This window comes from Mus caroli, chromosome 16 (assembly GCF_900094665.2).
Source record: "Mus caroli chromosome 16, CAROLI_EIJ_v1.1, whole genome shotgun sequence".
Lineage (NCBI taxonomy): Eukaryota > Metazoa > Chordata > Mammalia > Rodentia > Muridae > Mus > Mus caroli.
In genome coordinates this window covers 71118664-71129978 of record NC_034585.1, presented here as the reverse complement: position 1 = coordinate 71129978, position 11315 = coordinate 71118664, and the positions used below count along the sequence as shown (strand labels likewise).

Sequence of the window (11315 nt, the reverse complement as noted above, 5' to 3'; positions counted from 1 at the left end):
TGCTGTTGTGATAAAATATGCTGTCAAGAGGAACTCTAGAAAGGACTTTTTTTTTTTTTCATAGTACATTTAAGGATTACGGTCCATCATGTTGGAGAAGTCAAAGCTGTGAGATCTTGAAGCAGCAGGCCACATCACACTCATAGTCAAGAAGCTGAGAGCAGTAGATGCGTGCTGCTGTTCTGTTTCTTTCTCCATTTATCAAGTCCACCCAGAGAATGGTGGCTAGAGTGCCTGGCTCCTCCCATTCCAATTACGTAATCAGAATCATCCTCCACAAACACTCACAGATTCAGTTCCTAAGTGATTGTAGATCTTTCCAGATTGACTATAAAACCTAGACACTGCAACCATGTTTTCCAACCTATATATTTAATGGACAACTATATTAATTATATATGTACTCACATAAACATATATGTATAACCACTTGTCTATATATGTGTGTATACACACGTGTGCATACACAGAGGGGAACTTACTTGTATGACTGATTTCACTTAATGTTTTGTATTAGCTTTTACCTCACTGTAACCATATACTGCTGTATTCTGCTGCTACTTAATTTTTAATAAACCTATGAAGTATCTCAGGCTCATTCACTGTCAATGGAATAAGGAGTAACGGCTTTGTCATTTGTTAAAGCATTTAGCAGAGCTGATAACGTAGTTTCTCATTTATCAGAAACGCAGCATCAATTCCTCATTCTTTTCACAGTCGTCTACACAATGGCAGGCTTTCTGTTTGGTGCTCCGGAGTCTTGTAGCAATGGGAGATGGAAATGCCTGCTTCCTAATGCTCGCAAAGAAATAGCACTTTGAAAGATCATGACAGCAGAGCTGTAGATTCCACACACACACACACACACACACAAAATGTATTTAAGGCTATGGAGAACGTCACAGCAAAGAAAACTAATTCAAACTGTATAAAACAGTTTCTCTGAAGCTTCTATAAACAATGATAGGAAAACCAAGAAGTATTTGTATTGCATTCCTTGAAGTTTTGACGATAGCATCAATATCAGTTGTAACTAAATGACATGTACTTCAGTTACTACTAAGATAAGTTTACAGTTAAAACCAGGTTTAAACACAGGAAAGGGGAAGGAAAAGGCCAAGTAAACTTTTAAAGTGCTTCCCAATTCTTTTTTATTCTGATATTTTAAATTAAGCCAAGACTCTTTGCCTTTGTAACCTTGAGTGTAAAAATTAATAATGTGCAATGAGGGCCTAAATTGGCTGTCCATTCATATTTATCATATGCAATTTGGGGTAAGATATGAGGCAAAATATAATGTTGATTAATAATGATGTTAACTATGTGCTTAAACTCTCATATTAAAATATTCATGCTCAATAAACAGACGTTTCCCATCATTTTTTATGTTCGGGTATGAATGGCTGTCCACCCGTCAAGCATGGTGGACAGTATTTAAGCAGATGACCTTGACAGTTCATTGTTTCCACATCTGATGTATCATGAACATCTAATCCAAATATGTCCTCCAGAGGAGGTGGAAAAACTGTCTCAAATTTCTACATCAGGAATTTGATTTCTTTAAAGGTTACTGAGCACCAGTTAATGTGCTTGGAAATATTCCTGACACTAGAATGAAGCACACAGAGGAAGCCTTTAATCTGTAGAGCATGTGTCATGCGAGAAATGCAGAGAGGAAGTCAATGAGCAAAACATTATCAAATAAAATAAGGGCAGAGATGAATACTCAGGTAAAACAAACAAGAAGTGTGGACAGACATTGAGAGGGACCAATCAGATGCCTTCTTTCCTGTACCATGCATTAAATGGAAACTTCAACAGCTAAAAAAATACATCTGTGGCTTTCAGGAGAAGGCAACACAAAAGCAAGTCCAAACCTTGGTGATAACCAGATAAAATTGAAGAGATGCTTTATCATGGCAATATTTGATTATCAATTCTTATCATACATCTGTGAGTCAGAATCACCACAAATGACTTGAACAAACTGCCCTCAAATACTGTGTGTTTTTATTTTAAAATGCTGTTTTGAAATCTGATAAGTAGGAAAGAATAAATTCATAAAGATATGTTTGTTATATCATATAGATTCTGTATGACATAAACACATATTTTAGAAACATAATATTGATTTCAGTTAATGTTAATTTCGTGATTAAACTTTTATAACATTTAAGAACACTACCAAGAAGTTTCCCGCCATAAATTGTACTGTATCTTTTATGTTATGTTGTTGAGCTTAGCAAGGATACACCAATACTTATATTTTATTCTGAGTCAGAGGAGAAATCACTGTTTTAGGGAGATTGCTAAGGAGCACCAGGTAACAGTAACCCAAATAAAAAACTTAATTAGTACCATGTAAGCAATATATGAACACATTTCTTTATTAGTGAATTGGGCCAGGTAATATTTACTGTTACTTAATGTGAAAATGTGTATGCATGCTTGTTGCATGAAAGCATTGTAGAATTCAATTGATTTAGTTAACTTGACTTCTTTAAAACTAACTTTGACCATGCCAATCTGATTGAGACCCAGGAGGCTATTCTAACGCTCTTCCCTCACAGGTGGGGATTAAAGGCTTTCCATTCAATGTTCTCCAGTCTATAGATCTGTAATCACAGGATACCTGATGGTTGCTTCTATTTTGTTTATCTCAAAGATGAGAACTAAAATGGTTGTTTAATAGAGCTATTAAACCATAAATGAACCCAGGATTTCACTTGTAAAGGTAAGAACTTTCAATGAAGTTATGCAGGCAGCCTGTTGAACAATATGTGTTATACCCAGAGGGTATACTGCACAAGAACAAAACATTTCAACTTGGATTCTGCCTAAAGAGGTTGTCGATCAGCGCTCTTCAGGTTGGACACAGAGTGCAGATGTAGCTAGAACCCTTGCTTAACATGTGCCGTCCCCAGCACCGAAAAACACTTGACTCAAAAACATGATCCTTTCTTCTTTACTATTTTGACTTTTGTAAAAAATTCTCTATCAGGTCCATGACAGGGAACTGACAAATGGAAGTGAAGAACAAAGCAAGACTTCAAGCAGTGGAGGAAGTCTAGGTAAAAAAGTGAGGGCTATTTCATGGACAATGAAGAAAAAAGTAGGAAAAAAATACATCAAAGCTCTTTCTGAGGAAAAAGTAAGTATATTTTGTCATATGTATATGTGTTTGTTAAAAATATTCAATAGGGTCTTTCTCTAGACCTCGATTATTTGGTGTTTTATGAAGCACTTAGACATTTTTTTTTTATTCACCTATAAGCTTTGCTGTTCCTTCACAAAGTGTCCGTTTGTGCACATGCGTACCGTGAAGTGGGGCAGATGTCAGAGAACAACATCCTGCAGTCTGTTCTCTTTTCATATCTGCCCAAGTTCCTTGGATCAAATTCAAGTCCCCAGGCTTGCACAGCAAGTATCTTTACCACTGAGCCATTGGGATGACCCATTTCTGTGGTTCTTAAAGGCTCATTACTCACATTTTTAAAAGGAGACAAAGCTCACATCGAGCAGTGAAGAGAAGTGCATTGTTTAAGTTGGGACACATGTCTGTACTTCATTTCTTTTTATTGCAAAGTAATATCCCATTTTATAAATAATCTACATTTCTTCACATCTACTGATGAATATTTGGACTTTTTCCACTTTGGATACATTGTGAATAATTTTGTAGTAAATATTTGCATGTGACTGTTGCCATGAAGATACTTCTGTTTCTTTTTTATATATGGTGATTCTACTACTAATATTTTGAGTCACTGGCCAGTGTTTGCTCATATGCAGCATATGTTACATTTCCAATATCAGTGAATGAGTAGCTTCTTCTACATCACGTCAGCCTGAGGTTTTTAAGTATCGGCCATTAGTGAAGATGAAGTAAACTCACGCTACAATTTTTATTTACAAATTTTTATTACAAATGAAAGATGCTGTTATCTTTTAATGTGGTTATTGGTTATAGCGATTTATCTCTAGAGAAGTATCTATTTAAATATTTTGTCTGATTTTAATATTTCATTGCTATCATTTATTAGGCTCTCAATGTTCACATAATTCTCAATGAGACTTATGTATGTGATTCTAAATGAATATTTTATCATTCTGTGAATCGTATTTTCATTTTTATAGTATTATTTGTATCTCAAATGTTTATAATCTTATAATAGTACAGTTTTCTGGTTTTTTTTATTATTTGGCTTTTGGAATCATACTTGAACTATTGCTTAACACAGTATGATGAAGATTACTTTTGTATTTTCTCCTAATGGCTTGGTAATTTTAGCTTTTAAATTATAATGCATGATTCATTTTGGGTTAGATATTCTATGTTGTGGCTCAGAGGAGTAAAAATTATTTCCTTTTCTTGTAAACACCTAGTGGACTCAACTCGATTTGTTGAAGACTCTTCTTTCCCCATCATACATTGTCAAAGACAGCTGACCATCATACACAATGTTGTCCTAAACAGAGTTCATACAAATGAAGTTTATATATAGACTTTCAGTCTATAATTTTAATTTGTATGTCTTTTGCTCATTTTCTCTTTTCAGTGCTTTCCTAGTTTAATTCTGACCATAGTATTCTATCACAGTAACACCTTTGGATTGCCAAACACAATGTCACTTTACTTTTGCTATAGACACAAGTGGTAATATGCTTACATAGAAAATATTCTCTGGGTTGCTTTGAGCATTTTTTCTCTTTCACACAGTTCCTTTTGGTTTTTCTCTTTTGCAGTCTCTCTGACAATGCTGCTGCTTTTTTTTCCTGTTTTTCTTTCTCCTTTGAAATCGGGTTTCTCTGTATAGCTCTAGCTGTCCTGGAACTCACTATGTAGACCTGGCTTGCCTAGAACCCAAAGATCTGCCTGTCTCTGTCTCCCAAGTTCTAGGGTTAAAGACATGTTGCATCACCACAACACATCTCCAATGCTTCTTAAAATCCTGGAGGCTCCACTAAATATATTCTGTCCTTTTCTGTGATTTTAGACATGTCTATTGTTTTCCAAAGTGTCTCTAGAAAGGACTTCTTCATTTGATTGCTATATTCAGTCAACCAACTGCTCATTTGATATTCTCACAGAGATGTCCAATAGGTATCACAACCTTTGCATATATCAAACTTTGAAATTCTCAGCACGCCTACTGGAAAACAATTATTTCTCACCCATTATTTCTAGTTCCAAAGAACAATATTTTCATGCTTCTAGATGCCTAAACATGTAATTTGAAAAAAAAATCACTTAAAATTTTTTCTCCTATTCTGAACACTAATATTCTCCTGTTCTTAATATCCAAAGAATATTTGAAATTATTCTTTTCTATTCAAACCTATACCTGACTTAGACTAAGGCACTAGCCTCCCCTGCCAGCATTACCACATCAGCCACCTACTTTGTTCCTATTATCTTTCTAATAAGATCCAGTCTATACAAGAAAGCCTGACGTGAAGTCTGAAAAGCAGGATCAGAACATAGTGGGACCCAGATTAAAACCTCAGTATATCTTATTAAAAAATCCCTTTACAATAGAGCAATGAAACAAGTCCCTTTTTTGGAATTGACTTCCAATAATAAGAAAAACACCAAGGATTTCCAAGGGGGCAATGTCTGTGAGCTCTAAAGAAGGGTCCGTGCAAAGGGCAAGCCTTGCCATGACAAAGTATGCCCGGGAGCTATAAAAGGAGGTAGGGAGAGGAAGATTCAGTTTCTCTTGTCAATCCACTTCTGAGAACATTTTGGAAGATGTGTTGGGAATTCTCGAACCAAAGCTTCCCACTAGAATCACCTTCCTTTTCACCCAGAGGAGTCATAACTATTATTTACATGAATTCAGTCCCCAAGGCAGTGCAGGGTCTGGCTTCAGTGTAAACTCACAGGTAGATGCAAAGGGGAATGACCGGAACTTCTCAGGTGTATTAGTCATATTTGCTGTTGCTAATGACATAACACAATAAACTAGTTATTCACAAAAAGCCTTATTTTGGTCATGGGTTATGATCAAACAGAAGGGACCACATCTCATTCGTTTTGGTGATAGGGTTTCAACACAGCAGAAGATGTAATGCAGTGACAAATACAGGATTGTGTGTAGATGTTTTGGTGCCCATCCCTTTGCTAGTAAATCCATTGATCCCAGTCATGGAGGCTCTGTTCTGATGACCTCATCCAATCACAATCACATCCCAAAGACCCTGCCTCTAAACACTGAAGTCAGATAAAGTTTCCCTTTTTATGACACTGCATAGTGGAAATCGAATGTACATGTGAGTTTTTGGAGATGACAAACAAAATGAAATCCTAACACTCAGTCTCTAACCCCCAAGGCTCACAATGCTTCTCACAATACACATCACAGTCAGTAAGGTGCAGTCCCATGGCAAGAGGTCTGGGTACCACCTTCCCATGGCCAGCACAGGGCTCTAGGATGTTCTTCCTTCCCTGCCTTGAGAGTTAATATGCAATGCCCTCCTTTCTTTCACTGTACTAGCCTGAGTATCAAGGTTAATTGTAAGTTCAGGTTTGTTTCTATCTTTCCATTTGCTTAGAGACGTATCTTTAGAAGAAAATATAAGTTCTATTTTCTCATAATTGAGGTCAACATATTATAAAAGAGTATCTTCACACATTTTAGGTGGATTCTGGGGACTTGTTATCTTAGAGTTGAAGCCTTTGAAATTGGATTCTCCTAAGTCAACTAACCCTCCTCATTCTTGCTTGATTTACTAGTTCTCGTACATTCCATAGCCTATCTCCTTCACAGCACATATATGTATCATACCAATGCTTTTATGTTCTGTTATTCATTATTATTATTATAATTTCCAACTACTTTAACGACATATAAACTATAGCTTATACAGTATGCATGGCCCATTTAGACTAGAACATAATTTATTAGAGGCAAAGTTCTTTTACTCTGTTATCTTGTTTATTAATGTATCCACAAATTTTAGAAAGGTCATAAGTACCTATGCTGTGCTTTATAAACGTTCCCTGAATGACTAAATGAATAGATAAAAGCAGAAAATCAAACTAAGTCTGTATATTATGAGTTTTATCAATGCTCAGTAATGCTCAAAAATAAGACTATTGAATTTCATAGAGATGAGCATTAAGAAATTCATAGGGCTTTGTCCAAACTTTCTAAAAATGGAAAACATTTGAGATGTTTTCAAGGAAATGCAATTTGTTTTGAAATTGTCTGTCTTTTCTAATTTTATGCAAGATTTGGTTTTCACTTGACTAGGTGGCAAGCACAGTATGAGATTTGTAAAGCTCCTTAGATAAGGCTGACTTTAGAATTGCAAAGTGAGCATGTTTTATTCATATCTAGTGATCTGGTAGCGTGCAAATAACTGACATGAAACAAATGTGCAGAGTTTAAAGCTGTAGTACCAGATCTCAAAGGATTAGTAATGGTGGCAAACAGATAAGAAGAACATGAAAAGTAACTGCACTTTATGCAGGAAAAGCATTCATGCTACTACATCTCACATTTCTGATTAAGTAATCTTGATATGATATTCATCTTTATTTGCAAAAATATAGACCATTATAATTGCAGTTGAATTCCACAATAAGCAATGTCTCATCTAGGGAATTTTCCCAAGTATCCTCTAACTGTTTTCCTAGAAAATGAACTGAAGATTAATGACTCTCATATTTTATGCTGATGTATTCATGAGTGCTTTATTGTTTAAATGTATCTTGCTTGTTGAGTCAGTGCACACAGTGAACCTCTCTGTGGAAATCTGATCTGCACACTTAACCTCTGATACCTTTCTTTTCTCCTGAAGGAGGAGGAAAGTGGAGAGGAAGCCCTCCCATATCGGAACAGTGATCCCATGATTGGAACACATACAGAGAAGATCTCACTCAAAGCCAGTGACTCTATGGACAGTCTTTACAGTAGGCGGAGTTCATCAAGTAAGACCAATGAGTAAGAGGTGTCATTGCAGACATGGAGCCTGGGATAAGCTAATTCAAAACAGTGAATGCTCACTGTGAGGGTGTTTATCAAATTAGAAACAAAGATCCAGATACATGACAATAGAGAAGTTGGAAAGGTTAGAGCATTGACTTACTAGTGATTGTGACATGACAATAGAGAAGTTGGAAAGGTTAGAGCATGGACTTACTAGTGATTGTGATACATAGCACAACATATTTCTGACGCTATAGCCTACAGGGATCTTGTGCAATGCCTCAAAAAGTTTATTTATTTATTTATTTATTTATTTATTTATTTGATAGTTTCTTTATATACATTTCAAATGCTATCCCTACAGGGCTCTTGTGCAATGCCTCAAAAAGTTTATTTATTTATTTATTTATTTATTTATTTATTTATTTGATATTTTCTTTATATACATTTCAAATGCTATCCCGAAAGTTCCCTATACCCTCCCTCTGCCCTGTGGAACAACAATATGAACTAACCAGTAGCCTCAAAGACTGATATCAAGATTTTATGCTCTGAAGAACGTAGTGTTATCTTGATTCAGAAGACATAACATTATTTGAAATAGAGAAGTAGAAGTCTATTCTTTATTTTTCTCCCATGGGCCTTCTTTGATTTTTCTTTTTGTTTTTGTCCCTTCTTTCCTCCCTCTCTGATTCCCCCACTCATTTCTGTCTGTCTGTCTGTCTTTCTTTTGTCTTTCTTTCTGCCTGTCTTTCTCTCTCTCTCTCTTTGTTTTTTCTTTCTCTTTCCTTCTTCCTTCCTTCCTTTCTTCCTTCCTTCCTTCCTTCCTTCCTTCCTTTCTTGCTTGCTTGCTTGCTTTTTTGTTTTGTTTTGTTTTGTTTTGTTTTGTTTTGTTTTGTTTCAAAACAGGGTTTCTCTGTGTAGCCCTGGCTGTCCTGGAACTCACTCTGTAGACCAGGCTGGCCTCGAACTAAGAAACTGCCTGCCTTTGCCTCCCAAGTGCTGGGATTAAAGGCGTGCACCACCACTGCTCAGCCCTTCCTTCCTTCCTTCCTTCCTTCCTTCCTTCCTTCCTTCCTTCCTTCTTTCTTTCTTTCTTTCTTTCTTTCTTTCTTTCTTTCTTTCTTTCTTTCTTTCTTTCTTTCATTTCCTACTTTTCTGCAAAGTGCAGGACATTTGCCTTAATTGTGTCATTTCCATTTATTGTTAGTAAGTAGAGACTGGAGCAGTGAATAATACTGTGTGATAGATATGTCACCAGTAGGGTGGGAAAGGAGATTAGCAGGAACTATAAGTGTGGAATCAACACTGATATTGGTCTAAGAAGGTCATTACTCAACATCAGTTACATTTTATGCTACAAGAGTTACAAGAAAGTACTGACAGTGCTGGTGCCTTATATATTTTATATAAGTAAACTGTTATCTTTCCTCCAGTCCAGTATCTTCAGGACTTTGAAATGTCACTGCAAAGATTATTTTCCAGTTGTTTTTAAATCAAGTACTTCTGTTATTCAAAGATGACTCACAAAGAACAGATGTTTTGAATATTCTCAATTTTCATCATATTAGCTATACAATAGCTATTTTGTTGTAAAAAGCTAATGCAGACTCATTTTGAAGGATGCAGTGTGTGTGTGTGTGTGTGTTATTCAGATTTCATAAGTATCCAGTTCTGCTAAAAGTTGTCAAATTCAAGGTTGTGATACTGAATGTGAGAAGAATTAGATGATTCCAACATCCCATGCAAAGCCAGCACCCATACACTAATCCAGAAGGGAGGTGTGGGGAGATAGTGTTTCACTCACAAGCTACATTTCTATTCACACCCAATGTGGAACTTACAGGACTTTTGCCTTATTTCAAAATCCACGGCAGTGAAACTGCAGCTCTTGCCTCCTCGAGCAGCAAAAGGTCAACCTGAAAGAGGAAGTGAGGAGCCCGTTAGTGTGGGAGAAACAGCCAGGCACTTTCACTGCAAACAGCTGTGACACTACAGAAGGGAAGCAGAATGGAGCAAGATGGCATGCGCTCTGTGTTTGCTTTGCTCATTTTTTATTTTTCTCAAGTGAAGTTCAAGATCAGAAGGGAAGGGGACCAGAAAATAAGCACCCAGACAGTTTGCAGGTTCACACATTTGGGCAACTCTCCTCTCTACCCCTGTGGCAAACAAAAGTATCACACAAAGATGTTTATAGGCAAAGATGTTTCTTTCATATGGTCTTTGGCACACAGTAAAAATTCTGGGAAAGACTTTTAAATCACAATTACATAAGTTGTATGGAACTCTGAAATGTCATGTGTTGATTACTTATGATCAATAACAACACAAAATGATTAAACTGTTTCTATTGAATTCTTTCATAGTTTCCAACTCTGAAATTATCTGTCAAGGTCAAAGTTTGAATCTATTCTTTGCTCCAACTTAGCAAGTAGAGCATTGATTGTTTAATGCCCTTTAAGGCAGATCAGATCCAAATGAGGAGATATTTTGAAATGAGATGGTATTGGACTAAGGACTATCTAGAGTATTCAGACTGGCAAGAAAGCATCAAAACTAGCTTACAAGACAGGGTCTCTGAGGGAATGTGACTGAGAACTGCATAAGGCTGGCATCCTTGCTCCAGTTTGAGGTAATGCTACAGGAAGCTAAAAGCCTTGGAAGCTACAAACTGTTAACCTTTACTTTATCAGGTGGAATAACAAGCTGTTCAGATGGAACAAGTAATCGGGACAGCTTCCGACTGGATGATGACAGCCCCTACACGGGGCCATTCTGTGGCAGGGCCAGAGTGCACACAGACTTCACGCCAAGTCCCTATGACACCGACTCCCTTAAAATCAAGGTGGGCCAACATTACATATGCTTCCTGGTTTATCAAACACTAGTTGTATGATATATTTTAGGGACTAATGGAAGTTGCCAGTAAAGATGTATGTTCTTTCGATACAGTAAGTTGGACTAGCTCATAGCAGGAAGAGTTTGAACTTTGAACTTAGTATGAACTAGGGTGAAAATCTCCTATCGACTGTGACTGTTAGCATTAGAGAATACAAATTCTGCACTTTTTTGAACTCTGCAACTCTTAGAAGTGGCCAGCTAGATATGTCCACCTGATACATACTAGAGTAAAACAATGAAGCAAAAGAGGGAGAGAAGACAGGAATGATCTGGCAGGAAGCCAACCGTCAAGGCTGTGGGGAACCAGACTTGGCTGGTTCTTCCTAAGTGCGTCGCCTTGAGAAACCAGAACTTCTTTCCCTAATGATAACCCTTTCCTAAATTTCTTCTTAAAACAAATTACCCTCAACTCTGAGGATTCAAATAACATGTACTTATTTAATCACAGTGTTTTTTTTTCAGGTCCTAAACCTAGATAGG

General features: G+C 36.7%; 1 protein-coding gene across 3 annotated transcripts in view; it reads left to right on the top strand.

The window, feature by feature from the left end:
* Samsn1 (SAM domain, SH3 domain and nuclear localization signals 1) overlaps positions 1 to 11315 on the top strand; it is an 87574-nt gene that overhangs the window by 58949 nt on the left and 17310 nt on the right. For all 3 annotated transcript variants that reach the window (XM_021185393.1, XM_029470649.1, XM_029470648.1), the window contains 3 exons: positions 3002 to 3151; positions 7807 to 7936; positions 10628 to 10779. In XM_021185393.1, the coding sequence (XP_021041052.1) occupies positions 3002 to 3151; positions 7807 to 7936; positions 10628 to 10779 (432 nt within the window). The remainder of the gene's footprint in view (positions 1 to 3001; positions 3152 to 7806; positions 7937 to 10627; positions 10780 to 11315) is intronic.